The sequence below is a fragment of the Balaenoptera ricei genome, chromosome 9 (genome assembly GCF_028023285.1).
Source record: "Balaenoptera ricei isolate mBalRic1 chromosome 9, mBalRic1.hap2, whole genome shotgun sequence".
NCBI lineage: Eukaryota > Metazoa > Chordata > Mammalia > Artiodactyla > Balaenopteridae > Balaenoptera > Balaenoptera ricei.
This window is the reverse complement of record NC_082647.1, coordinates 22,765,816-22,780,750: the sequence shown is the minus strand read 5'-3', so window position 1 is coordinate 22,780,750 and position 14,935 is coordinate 22,765,816. Positions and strand designations below refer to the sequence as shown.

The window sequence follows — 14,935 nt, the reverse complement described above, 5'->3', positions numbered from 1 at the left end:
AATGGAATTACTGATGACCATTCAGGGGTCAAATTAGAGATGTGGCTCAGAGGTAATGCCTAACAATCCAGCAGGCTCAGCACAAAGCCACTGGCATACACAGTGAGATGTGGCAATGTCACTGGGGCCTAAGAAGCACAGGTGCTGATGTGCAAACCCCTCTCACTCTAAGTGGGCAGATTACCGCCCCCCCCCCCCCAAGGATCCTTCCCCAAGGCCTTCTTGCCAGAGACTCCAGCCTTCTGCTGCTTATCCTCAGGTATCGTTGGCCCTACCTACGAGCAGGGGAGTGCTGTCACTGAAGCCACCTGGACGGATGGGTGGGCCAGCTAGCCTCTCCTGGCCCCTCACAGTGGACCCTGTAGCATCTGGGACAATGTGCTGCTGGTAAGTTTAACGGCCTAACCTCAGGTCACTAAGGAAGACCCCCAAGAGTACCGGGAATTGGTTGTGCATTTTCCTAATGCCTACACGTTTTAGGCAGTGTCTCTGCTGCAGCTCTTCAGGCCTGGGAATGTTTCCTCCTCCTTAGGCCTAGACACAAAAGGAAAGTCAGTGAGCCTGGCTGCTCAAAAGGTGTCCTTTGACGAGAACTCAAGCCTTTCCCAAAAGGTAGCTTTAGCCATCATCAAAGTCTTCCTGAACAGTAGCACAGCTCAGACTAGTAAAAAACTCAGGTCTTTCATGAGGATGAGACAAGCTGTAAGGACCCATCCTTAGAGACTAAAAGTCACTTCTGAATTCATTCATATGGCGGCTGAGTGCCAGAAAAGGGGCACAAATCTAATCACCCTGGGGGAGAAATGACTGCCAGCTGCAGTGGTCAGGATCAGCTCCAAAAAATAGCAGGTTTAATTAGAGCAAAGTCTCAAGGGAAGGGTAGACTGTAGAGGGGGAGGGGACATCCCCAGGGAGTGATCAGGATGGGCAGGAGATACATGCAGACAGCTCAGCAAGGAGCCACCTACAATGGCTGAAGCCAAGGATCCAGGTGGATAAGGCTAGCTTGGGGCCAGATTGTGAAGGGTTTAAATGTCAGGCCAAGGAATTTATCAGGAGAATGAAATGATCAAACAAGTGTTTTAGGAAGATGAATTTGAAGAGAGTGTGCAGGATGAATTGGAAAATCTGTAAGCATGGCAACAATTAGGAAGCTGTGAGATTAATTAGGCTGTTGTAGTAGTCCTGTGTGAGTTGATAAGGGTGTAAATGAGCATAGTGGCAGCACAAATGGAAAGGGACAGCTGCAAGAGGCATTGTTAAGAAAGAATGGATGAGATTGCTGCCTGATTGGATTGGGGACCCAGGGAGCTCAAGGAGTCAAGATGACAGCAGAGTTTTGAGTGTGGGCGACTGGTAGTACAATGAACAGAAAAAGGGATGTTAGAAGAGGGAGCTGTTTCAGCAGATGTGTATTCAGTTCCACACACGGAGCATGTGCACGATATCCAAGTGGAAATGTCTGACAGGTCACAGGAAATTTAACACTAGAGCTCAGGAGAGACAGTCTGGTTGGTGATGAACTTGGGAATCAAATGCAGAGGTGATAACTGAAGTCACAGAATGAATGAGATCTCTAAGGAAAAGCATAAGCAGTGAGACAGAGGACCAAAGCATGACCTTTGAGGAATGCCCGCTTTCAAAGGATTTATATCACAAAGCTGAGTTTAGAAGTGCCACCTACATGCTGCATGTCTTCACCACTAAAATATCAGTTTAAAGTGTATATCTATTTGAGAAAGTCAAGCAACACAGCATTTTTATGCTATAGTAGGAACTAAATTATAAACATGCCTCTAAACAAATCTGGCTGAAGAAAAGGCTGATATTCATAGAGAAAAAAAGAATAAGTGATACAGTGAACATAATCTAGAAGATTAGTGGATTTGATCCCATGAGGATGAGTCAAGCAAAGAAAATAAAAACTTGTGAGAAATATTTACTCATTTTAACACAAGCACCAAAAAATTTACCATGTTTGCAGTGCACTGTCTTCCTGAAGTATGAATTCAAACTAATTCATCAAAGTATTTTTAATAAAAGCTATAGTAAGTATATGCTGGCTCAAACATTTGTGAAGACAAGTTAATATATGAAAGCTACCCAGAGTGTAGTAACCCACACCACCCTTAGTATGCAAACAAAATATCTTTTCTTTTTAATGTGTACCCCTAGTCTTTTTACGTGAAATATTTACCGTATATTGCATTTCTGACACATAAACTTTTTTTAATATAAGAAATGACACATCATTTTTTATTCTTTGTAATTGTGAAGTAGACACACCAACTTTTGAAACAGTAGACTTCGATTTTAACATGTTCTTATATTTAACATGTTTAATTGGTATTTTATCATAACAAACAAATTTAACATACATACATCAAAAGCAGTTAAAAGATAGAAACTTCCTTTCCTTTGGACATCTGACTTTTAAAAAACAGGAACAAGATTTACAAATTATACAAAATGAGCTGCATATGTAATACTGACACGGAGTTACTGAGAAAATACTAGTTTTAGTTGTTTCCAGGTAAAGCACTCTCTAGTAACATGTCAACCCAGAAAATACATGCAATTGCTGACTAGCCTTAGATATACTACATATACATGTAAGAAAATAAAGATGGAGAGTCAAGCAAAACTTACAAACTTGGTAATTTCTTACTTTCCAGATATTTTGAACATATCTAAAAAATTTAAACAGATAAGATATCATATCTTAAAGAAGGGAACTCAATACAATATTATGGAACAGTGAAACTGAGTTATTAAAACCAAGGCAATTGTTTTCTTGATGTCTTCAGCCTCTTAACTAAGACCTAAATAGTTTAATTCTATCAGCTAAATTTAATCCAAGAGTTGACTTTTTATTTTTATAGTTATTTATTTTTTAGTTTACAGTCTTTTATTCCTATCAAGTCTTTGAAACCAGTGTGATTTTACACTTATGGCGCATCGCAATTTGGGCTAGGCGTGTTTCAAGTGCTTAACAGCCTCAGGTAGCTGCTGTATTGAACAGCACAGGTTTAGAGAGACATATAAAGAAATGCACATGCCTATGTGATTTCAAACCATGGTCGGTGATATGAAGCAAAGGTGAAAGGTACCAAGAGAGAAAACAGTCAGGGGATCTGCGGGAGGTGGGAATGGAAGGGGTCAGGGGAGGGAGAGCTTCTCTGGGAAAGCAATATTTAGGCAGAGCCTAGAAGGGTGCTGAGGAGGGTTGGCTAGACCAAGAGTGGGGCCGGAGTGTCTCAGGCAGCGGGAGTACATGGAGGCCCTGGGATGAGAGCTGAGAGAGGGCCAGTGTGGCTGGGGCACGGAAGGAGAGGGGCAAGGCAAGACTGGAGTGGAGGCAGGGGCGAGGGGGCAGAGGGAAGATCAGGCAGCATCTTTCAAACCATGTTCAAGACTGTGAACTTCATCAAGAGTTGACTTTTTAAACATTAATACCGTCAAACCTCTTCCAGTAATATTTTTTAAATGCACATGAACTATTATTTAAAAGTTTATCTCATTTTTAAAAATATGGGCCTTGGGCTAATTTGTTGAACACTGGGGTAATATAAACATTAAAAAAAAAATAAGCAATTTGCTTTTTTTTTTTTTTTTTAAAGGATACCTTGGAAAGACAGAAATTGCTACCTTACAAAGTTCTTTTTTTTAAAAATTATTATTAATTAATTAATTTATTTATTTTTGGCTGTGTTGGATCTTCGTTTCTGTGCAAGGGCTTACTCTAGCTGCGGCAAGTGGGGGCCACTCTTCATCGCGGTGCGCGGGCCTCACTATCGTGGCCTCTTGTTGCGGAGCACAGGCTCCAGACGCGCAGGCTCGGTAGTTGTGGCTCACGGGCCTAGTTGCTCTGCGGCATGTGGGATCTTCCCAGACCAGGGCTCAAACCCGTGTCACCTGCATTAGCAGGCAGATTCTCAACCACTGCGCCACCAGGGAAGCCCAGCAATTTGCTTTTTTTTAAAATTTTATTTATTATTTATTTATTATGTTTATTTTTGGCTGTGTTGGGTCTTCGTTTCTGTGTGAGGGCTTTCTCCAGTTGCGGCGAGTGGGGGCCACTCTTCATCGCGGTGCGCGGGCCTGTCACTATCGTGGCCTCTCTTGTTGCGGAGCAGAGGCTCCAGACGCTCAGGCTCAGTAGTTGTGGCTCACGGGCCCAGTTGCTCCGCGGCATGTGGGATCTTCCCAGACCAGGGCTCGAACCCGTGTCCCCTGCATTGGCAGGCAGATTCTCAACCACTGCGCCACCAGGGAAGCCCAGCAATTTGCTTTTTTAAAAAAATTATTTATACTAAATAACTCAACTGAAAAAACAATTTTTGTGGGGAGGAATCAGGCAGATGATTCTCATTTGGGGGGTTACATTGAAGAAGGACTCAATTAAGGCGGAACGGCACTGTTCTGGCCAACAAAAATCTGAAGGGTTGCAGTTTTTTTCTGAAATGATAAAGTAATGTTTCTTGGTGTAGAAGATATAGGGCATACTTTTACAAAGAAGTTTCATAATAGCTAATTTTTTGTTAAATCTAAAGAGTCTGTAACATACACATATGTATCTTATTTCAGAAGAGGCCGTGACTCAGAGATACTTAGATTCAACTTCTGATTCAGTCAAATAAAGTCCAAAAGTTTGGAATTAAATGACCCACTACTCGCCAAAAATCCACAAAATATTCACACCGGATAGACCAAGATTAACTCTCCTATAAAGAGAAAAAAAAAAGTTTTAGTGGAATTGATTGCCCAGCATTTAAGGTCTTTTTTCAAATAACTAAAATAGGAGTCTTTACAAGGGATACATGTTTAATTAACATTTAGTGCTTTCTGAAATAAGTTATGTTACACATGGTTTATCAGGTGAATTCTAGAAACAGTAATTACTTTCTTAACTGTGCTTAAAACCCAAATTTAGAATAAATGGACTTATGGAGTGTGGAAAATTAATTTTTCAGTGGACCTCAAGAATTATTACAACAGATAGAGTTAAACAGGACAATTTTAGCAAGTAGGATTTAAGTAAAAGTGTCAATTAAATTTTTAAAAATTGAGGAGTTAGAAATGCTAGGCCTCTCAGAGAATTTTACCTGTTCAAAAAAGGTCATTTCATCAACTGTGTTTTCCCATTTCTCCATACCCTCACCAACACTGCAAATGATAAATTTCAATTTGATAGAAAAAAATGTTTTAATTTTGGCTTGATTGTATATGAGACTAAGCATCTTTTCATGTTCATTAACCATTTGCACGACACTCTTCTATGAAAGTCTCTCGTGTCTTTGACCATTTTCTATATTTTTCTTTTCTAATTAACATATATGCTCCTTATACATGATGGATATTAACTTGGCTTTGCTCTAAATGTTGAAATTATAATGCTTTGTCTCAGTTTGTCATTTAGTTTTAAACTTTAGTTATGGTGTCTTTTGCTAAACAGGACACTTAAATTACCGTGCAGTCAATTCTGTCTAGATTTCTTTTCCCTTTTGGATGTAAAACATTCATCTCATTCCACTACCGCACAAATATGTGGCACTGAACTGATAATGGATTTGTATCAAACTGCTGTGTTATGGGCATGATTCCAAATGGTCTATATTTGAGCCACTTGCTTATTTCCTTTAAGCAAAGGAAACTTCCTTCCTTTAAGGTATAGGAGAGCGGTTTTTAACATTTGATTGTTCCAAAATGTACTAAAAAGATTAATCATATTTTAAAAGTTAATTTCAAAGACTTTTCCCTTGGTTAAAAAAAAAAAAAATCCCAAATAAATAAAACAGATTAGTTTTAGTCTAAAATGTTTCATTTTCCACATGTAAGTTCCTCATTCAGAGAAGATAAGCACTTTAAATATTATACCAATTCTTTTGGGCCTCTGCGTAAATTACTGCCCCACTAAGATGTTACAGAAAACCCAAATGAACTTTTTGGCCAACCCAATACTTTTAAAGATTTTACATTTTTATGTATATGACAAACTATATATGGTACTCAACACAAGCTTCATGCTATCATGACAAATCACTTATGTATCAAGTATCAATTTAGATTTTTAGAGAAAAGATAAATTTTCAATTAAAACCAAAAATTCATTATTTATTTAAAATACTTCTAAATTAATTCCTCACTTCAAAATAGTCTTCCAGAAACACTGTTAAGAATTACAAAACAATATATTTATAGCACATTCCATTTTTCTAACACATGTATATCTATCACGAAATACTGCTAGAAAATTTAGGAAAAAAGTCTGTATTTACTGACATAGAAGAATATCCAAGATATACCGTAAGATTAAAAGGCAGGTCACAGAGTAATACGTTTGGGTACAATATATTTTTAAACAAAATGAAAACTAGAAACAAAATCAACTTTCCCCAGAAAGTAGTCTGAAAATGTACACCTGAAACTGTTAACACACTGGATACCTCGAGGCAGAGTTGATCAGAAGAGAGAGTTGATCAGAGGGGAGTTTTCAATGTCTAGTTTATACACTGCTATATTGTTTAAATATTTCTATACTGAGCATGCATTATTTTTGTAATTAAAAAAATAAAGAAAAAAGAGCCATGGTAGCATAAATATTCTTTAACTCAGTATATCCAACGCATTATTTCAACATGTCATCAATATACAAAATTATTAGAGATATTTTACTTCTTCTTTTTTGGTACTAGGTCTTCAAATTCTAGTCTATGTAGTTTACACTGACAGCCCATCTCAATTTGGACTAATCATGTTTCAAATGCTCAATGCCACATGTGGCTGGCGGCTGCTGTATTGGACAGTGGAGTTCCACAACCTGTATAAAACAGGACACCTATAAAACTGAAAAGAAGCATGCATACCAAACTGGAACAGACCCCTAATATTTTCTATTCAGCCCTTCCCTTTACATTTTTTTAACCTCAGGTTACCTAGTGCAGGTAGAGATGGACCCAGAACCCAGATTTTCAGACTTCCAGTCCTTGCATTACCAGATTTACCCAGCATTAGCTGAGGTCCATTTACTTCAAATATTATTTGAAGGACTAAAATTTCAAATCACCTAAATTAACAAGACAGCAATTTTGAGTTTATTGTAACAGTATGTGAGCTTCATTACTAAGTATTTAGAATAAAAAAGTAAACAATTTCAACTGACCATTTTTCCATCCCAATTAACAATATTATGGAACCGGTGTTGACTTAGTCTCTCTGAAAGTGTAAACATTTTGCAGAAGGCTTTGTGTCTGAAATGGGATAGCCTGAATAAATAGGACTCCAGTTTTGTTTTTGTTTTGGTTTTTTAATTTTAAAGTGGCAAGAGCCTGATATATCAGGGTTGTTCCTCTGGGGGACACAGCTGTAAAGCCAATGATGTGGTCAAATTGCCTTTTTATCAATGGGGAATGGAGGTTCCAAGGAATTACTGTAATGGACTTGCTCAAGATGGCAGAGCTGGTTAGTGACAGGGCTGAGTTGGACTAGAAACCGTATCTCTTACTGTTCAGTCCACAAATCTTCAGTATATGATGCTGCCTTCTGCAGAATCTTAACATAAGAAAAACAGTATATAAGTTAAGTACTTGTATTTTTAAAGCATAAATACTTACCCAAGCATTCCTGACTCTTTGGTCTTTATGATGTAGAGGAACATTAACAATGTATGAAACATATTATTTCGGCCCTGGAACAAAGACAAAAAATACAGCAAGATTTAAACCTAACCAAACCAAACCATTCAGCCTGATAGGTAAATGCAGATCCTATCAATTTATATTCTACTAACTCGGAATTCCATGTAATTCAGCCTTTCATTCATTCATTAAACAAAGTGCCCACTTTTGTGCTAGGAAGTGGGAATACTGTGGTGAATAAAACAGAGAGGATCCATGTAATTGAGGAGCTTAAGGTCTAGTAGGAAAGGCAGACAGGAAACTCAGAATTACAATAAAGTGTGATGAATGTTATGAGAAAGAAGGAGGTGTAGGATGCCATGGGAACATATGCATTAAACCCAGAGTGGTGAGGCAAGCAATGCCTCCCTGAGAGAGAAATTTTTAAGTTGAGACCTGAAAGATGAGCAGAAATAAACACACTGGGAAGTTCCCATACATGGGGAGCAGCATTTATGAAGGTCTGGATGGGAGCTATTCTGAAGCTGGTACCCCTGTATCCTACACACAAAAAATACTCTATCCCCAAAATTAACAGCATAAACAACAGTGTTGGGATTAAAAAACCTTTAATCACACTTCAAAATACATTATGATATATGTTAACAGTGTAAGTAACATATTAAATGTAAATTTATTTTATCTACAAGGGACTATGAGGCAGCATTTTGCCAGCACTAAAATCAAACTATTATATATAATTTCTGGTCTGTGAAATAGCTCCTGATTTAGATTTTCAATTTACTGATTAACTTATACCTGCTTATTCTGATTTAGTGTTTTTACTAAAAAATCTTAGGATATACGATTTTTAAAGACAGTGTTTCTTTAAAAAACAAACAAAAATAAGGATTTGCATGGAACTTGAATGGCCCAAAATATTTACACTTACAAAGTTGAAATATTAAACTTAAAAAAAAAAAATTCTCTCCTGGGTATCTGATGAAGTGAAGGATACAATTTATGATTATAGTCTATGTAAAATTTCTTAGTATAGATGCTGGTAACAAAAATAACTGCAAAGGTCATCAACAGAACTGATGTTTGTAATCAAAAGTAAAATACCTGGATAGAAGTGTAAACTGGTACAATCACCTTTTTTATAAAGTAATTTGATAATATATTTTAACAGCCTTGAAAATATTCTATAACCCAGAATTCCATTTTTGGACTTCAGGCTAAAAAACTACCCAAAATGCAGACAGCTATATGCATAAAGGTATTTATGATAATGAAGACTTAGAAACATCCAAAATATCTAACTGCAGGGGAGTGGTTAAATAAATTATGTTATAATTTTATTGTGAAGTTTTAAAATAGCCATTAAAAAGTTTTAACGAAGATTCTTAAAGGCATCGAAAATTATGTTATAACATTAATTTTAAAAAGGATATAAAGCTACATAAATAATATGATTTCAACCCATAAATAAGTACAGAGAAAGACCAAAATGAAATTTACCAAAAAAATTATACCAAATGTTAACAAGAGCTTCCTGTAAATAATAGAATAATGAACTTTTCTTCCTTTTCTTCATACTTCTCCAAATTAAGCACATATTACTTTTAGAGTTTTAGAAAAAGGGATATAAAACTAGCACTTTTTCCCTAATTTAAAAAGTTTACCTATTCCATAAACAAGAGAATCTAATTTTAAAAATATTAACAAAGCAAGTCATCCATGACATTAGTAATAGCAACTGCTACATTTAGAAGTACCTTTGGAAGACTGTAGACATGACGCTGGTAGATTAGCTCATAATGGGGAGGGTTGATAGCACTCTGATAAATGCAAAAAACATTCTCATTTGTCACGTCTGTAAAGGAAATACGCTACATTAAAAAAACAAAAACAAAACCACTAGATGTATTTCATGTGAAAAGCTCAATTCATCCTTTTAGGAGTGGTTGTTTATACCTGGTTTATTTGGTGTCTGAACAAAGTGCTGAGAAGTAAATGTTTTTCCATCAGGGTATTTAGGATGTGGAGGTAGTCTGGAATCAAGGTAGGTACAAAACACATGCATGATGATCTGAAGACGAGGAAACAATTTTTCAAAGTCAGCATGAAAATCGATCAAGTATGTGGTACTTTTAAAACATGTTTATAATGACTCCAATTTTTAAGTTTTTCCCCAAAGAAAGAATTAGCAAAAATGCTTTCAAGTGGTTGTATCTGTAAGATGAAATCTATAAAATGAAAAGATTAGAGCAAGACATTCCTAGTTTTCTGTTAAGTGGATCATTCACACCCATATAGGTAATTAACAGCAAAGTCAAAATAAAATACACATACATTCAATTCTGAATTTGAGTATCAGCATTTAAAACTTCATTTTCACACATAACAGTCACTATAAAAAACAAAATAAACATAATTTTGAAAAACTCTTAAATGCTCAAAAACTTTATACTCTTTGATTTCATAAATCTAATTCTAGGAATCTTTCGTAAAATCATAATCCTAAATAAGAAAGAAACATGCATTATGTTACTCCTGGCAGTATTATTTAAGACAGAAAAACAAAAATCCCTCCCCCACTACGTTTCCCAAACTTTTAGGTCCAATATAGGAGAACAGTTAAATGACAGTGTGTAATAGTGCAAATAAGAACACTGAAAAGTGAAAAAAAGCAAGAGACATAATTTTACATATGGGGTTATTATATCTATATCGATAAAAACATTAAAATTAGCACAATCTAAGTAAAGGAAAAAAAAAGAGGAAAGTATACCAAAATATTAACAGTGGTTGGGTTAAGATGCTGGTACAAAAATTTTTTATTTCTACTTAGTTTCTAAGTTCTTTTTATTTATTTTATTTTCATTTTCATTTTTATTTATTTATTCATTTATTTATTTATTTTATTTTTTGGCCTCACTGTGTGGCTTGTGGGATCTTAGTTCCCTGACTGGGGATTGAACCCGGGCCCACGGCAGTGACAGCGCTGAGTCCCAACCACTGGACTGCCAGGGAATTCCCTCTAAGTTCTTTTTAATACTCATTTTTATAAGGGAAAAATAAACCCAGTAACAAAAATGTCAAACTGAAAAAACAAAATAAAACTGGGGACTTACAGCAGAATCAGTGGGCAGGTCTGTATCCCACTTGCGGCCTTTGAAGTCTCCACCTCTATTCCATCGAAATGAGCTCATACAGCCTCCTTGAGAAAGTTCTGTAGCAACAAAGGTAAAATAAAATAAGCTAAGAATACACAAGAAAGAAGGAAAAAAAAGGCTAAGGGATTACAATAAGGAAAGTATAACATCATAAAAACCTGATCAAAACATGCAGACAAAGAAATACAAGATATAAAAGATTAATTTAAATAGAACCATGGGGACTTCCCTGGTGGTACAGTGGTTAAGAATCCACCTGCCAATGCAGGGGATACAGGTTTGAGCCCTGGTCCAGGAAGATCCCACATGCTTTGGAGCAACTAAGCCTGTGCGCCACAACTACTGAGCCTGTGCTCTAGAGTCCACGAGCCACAACTACTGTAAGCCCGTGTGCCTAGAGCCCGTGCTCCGCAACAAGAGAAGCCACTGCAATGAGAAGCCCATGCACCACAACGAAGAGTAGCCCCCGCTCGCCACAACTAAAGAAAGCCCGCTCACCACAACTAAAGAAAGCCCATGCGCAGCAAAGAAGACCCAATGCAGCCATATATAAATAAGTAAGTAAGTCATGATAAATGTTTATTCCTAAGTAAGTCATGATAAATGTTTATTCCTAAACCTCAGTCCAAACCTAGAATAGAGAAGGGGCAACATTATATTTTCAAATTAATATTTATGATAAATCTAAAGAGTGAAATACTATTTCTAAAACTTGTTTTAGTGATGAGAACATTTTACAGAGTTTATCCAAATAAATGTAGGGAGGCATAAAGAGAGTATGTGGGAGTATCAGGGAGGCTAAATTTCCTGAGTCTAAGTCAGTCTTCTCAGAAGATCATATTTCCCCCAAATAATCAGAATATAACAGAAATATAAAGAAGCAACATATTACATATGACTTATAAAAATCGAAAGAAATAGGATCAGCATGCTGAAATTATAAAGAATGTCATTGTGGCATCCATTCTTGGTAGCTTAAGAATAGAAAATGAGTGAAATATTCATGTGAGCCCATTTAGCTCATATTTAAGTTTCCCTATTTAGAACAAAATTAGTAATTAATGTATTCAAGGCTAACTACATTATTTTGACCATTTTTAAGCATATAGAATGTAAAACTCAAAAGTTGTTCAAGTATAAGCCTTAATAAAGCCATAATTAAATACATATTTATAAAATAAGATCATACTTCAGTGATACTTATAATTAAAAAAAATTTTTTTTTTCCATGTTACCTGTATAAAATTTCAAACTAGTGAAAAAGATTTCATTTTTTCCCTCTTCAAATCAATAATTACCTTTGATCCTTTCAAACAAGTATTCCTGATTTGGCGTGAGGTCTAGATACTGCACGATTGTATTTAGAGTTGGAATGAGTGGAGCTTTGACCAGAGCAGCCTGCTTCAAGCTAGTAATACTAGCCTCTGTTAAAATTAAAACACACAGAACACAGATTATTCCTCATGTGGATCTTTGAAAAAACTTCAAATGCTCTTCCTTCAATAGATGTTGAAGGAATAAAGGAAAGCAATGATAGTTTATCTTAACAATCTGCATTATCTACTTTACCTACAATTTATTTGATCACTTCTGGCAAGGTGGCCAGATTTACACACATAAACACATGCATACTCCAAAAACAGCCAAATCCAGTTTGTCAAATCTATAAACAACTAATACACAGAAAATTTTTGTGGGGTATATATAAAAAGACACATGACAGCTTTCAAAATCAGGTTGAATTAAAAGTTGTCCATTATGCCAGTGACAAGTGAAAACTTTTTATGACAGTGATTTCTCTCATCACTTCATGAAAGACAACTATCCAAAGAAATGAATAAACCAGCAGAAAGTTTCAAAATGTCCAACCATACTAGTAATACCCAATGTTGGGAAAAAGGCTTTCTTATATGTGACATTATTGCTAGAATATAAATTGGTATAAGCTTTTTGAAGGGCTATGTACATTAAAAGCCTTAATATATTTATACCTATTGAACTTACAACTTCACTCCTAAGAAATTATCCTAAGGAAATAATTATAAATGTATACAAATATTTAGGTAAAAGGACATTTCTTACGGCATTATTAATAACAGTAAAGGGAAAATCTTCTAAATTTTAAATAATAAAGATCAGTTAAATACAATATATTACATACATAAAAGAAATACAAACTAGCCATAAAAATAGTACTGGAGAATATTTAACAAAATAGAAAAAGTGGAGGGAAAAAAGCAGGTAACAAAACAGTATGACCCCAATTTAATTAAAAATATATACATACATATGTACTATTTGCTCAACTCCTAAATATACACTTTTCACATTTTAAAATGTTCTTAAATTATGGTATAACTTACCATTGATATATATAGTATCATAGTATTTTTCTCCAAAAGGAATAAGTGATTGTGATTTAAAACTGATTGATTGTGGTTATCTACTGAAGCGCAATCATGGGTAATATTCTTTGTGTATTTCTGTACTTTCCAAATTTTCTACAATGAACATATGCATGTTGCTTTCATAGTGATAAAACAATGTTATTCTTTTTTAAAAAGCACATCACACTGGTAAAAATGTTGTGAAAGATACATATTTTTATAGCTTATAAAAAAGCTCAAAAAGGATAAGCATAGGTTCAAATAACATTACCAAGAAAGTAACCCTCTGACTTTGGAGTCAGAAAGCTCTGGCCTCAAATCACTGCTCTGTGACACTGGGCAAGTTATTTAACCTCTCTGAGTCTTAGTAGCCTGATCCATAAAATGTGGCACTAAAAGCTAGCTTTCAAGGTTAATGTGAGTGTTGTATACATTATATATAAAACATTTGGATACTCAACACGTGGGTACTTTAGTGATGCACAACTCTATACTTATTCCAGAGAATAAAGACTGATTAAAAGATACCCAAAAGCAAGTGGAAAGTGTTAATGTGCAATCCAAAGCCCTTACATATTTCAAAGAGAAATTTACTCTCTAGAAAGCTGATTGACTAAAATATTCCTTATTTATTTTGAAACCTAATTATTTAACACTAAATAAGTTACAGTATATATATACTTTAGGCAAATTATATTACATAAAACCTTAACAATTTTATTTTTAGCAGGTAAGAAAGTTGAAAAAAGGGGATTTTAAATTAGCACTGTACACATTTTTTATGCTTTGTACAATTTGTAATTAATATCTAATAAGAGACTTGTATCTTGAATATATAAAGAACACCTACAACTCAATAATAAAAAGACAAATAACCTGATTTAAAAATAGGTAAAGGGGAAAAAAAACTGGGTAAAGGATCTGAAAAGGTATTTCACTTATGAAGATATATGAATGGACCAGCACATGAAAAGATGCTCAACATCATTAGCCATCAGGGAAATGCAAACTAAAACCACAATGTGATACCATTTCATATCCATCAGGACAACTGAAAAAGACACATAATAACAAGTATTGGCAAGGATGTGAGAAACTGGAGCCCTTATACACTGTAGGTGGGGATGTAAAATGGTGCAGCTGCTTTAGAAAACAGTCTGGCAATTCCTCAGAAGGTTAAACATGGATTTACCATATGGCTTAGCAATTCCACTTTTAGGTAATACCCAAGAGAAATTAAAATATATTCACACAAACATTTGTACGTATGTGTTCATAGCAGCATTATTCATAATAACCAAAAAAGTGAAAACAACCCAAATGTCAATCAGATGATGAACGGGTAAACAAAATGTGGTAGATCCAAACAATGGGATATTATTTGGCAATAAAAAGAAATGAAGTACTGATAAACACTACAACATGGATGAACCCTGAAAATATTGTTAAGTGAGAGAAGCCGGTCACAAAGGACAACATATTGTATGATCCCATTTAGATGAAATATCCAAAACAGGCCTATCTAAAGAAACAGAAAGTAGGCTGGTAGTTGCCTAGGGCTGGAGGATGGGTGGTGATGGGAAACGGGTCTACGGGGTTTCCTTTTTGGGTGATGAACTATTCAAACTTGACTGTGGGGATGGTTTGCACAACCCAAACCTTTGAATTGTAGACTTTAAATGGGTGAACTGCATATATCTCAATAAAACTTACATTTTTAAAAAAGTGATATTAGAGACATTTAGTTTTTTTC

At 35.4% G+C, this 14,935-nt stretch overlaps 2 protein-coding genes across 3 annotated transcripts in view; one reads left to right on the top strand and one right to left on the bottom strand.

The window, feature by feature from the left end:
- The window catches only part of KLHDC10 (kelch domain containing 10), a 138,309-nt gene that overhangs the window by 79,480 nt on the left and 43,894 nt on the right, over positions 1–14,935 (top strand). The window lies entirely within an intron of this gene.
- Positions 2,317–14,935, bottom strand: part of TMEM209 (transmembrane protein 209) — a 30,720-nt gene continuing 18,101 nt past the window's right edge. For both annotated transcript variants that reach the window (XM_059933389.1, XM_059933390.1), the window contains exons 10-15: positions 12,094–12,219; positions 10,754–10,851; positions 9,594–9,708; positions 9,395–9,492; positions 7,614–7,687; positions 2,317–4,724 (exon numbers count right to left, since the gene is read on the bottom strand). In XM_059933389.1, the coding sequence (XP_059789372.1) occupies positions 4,670–4,724; positions 7,614–7,687; positions 9,395–9,492; positions 9,594–9,708; positions 10,754–10,851; positions 12,094–12,219 (566 nt within the window). In that variant the 3' untranslated portion in view covers positions 2,317–4,669. The remainder of the gene's footprint in view (positions 4,725–7,613; positions 7,688–9,394; positions 9,493–9,593; positions 9,709–10,753; positions 10,852–12,093; positions 12,220–14,935) is intronic.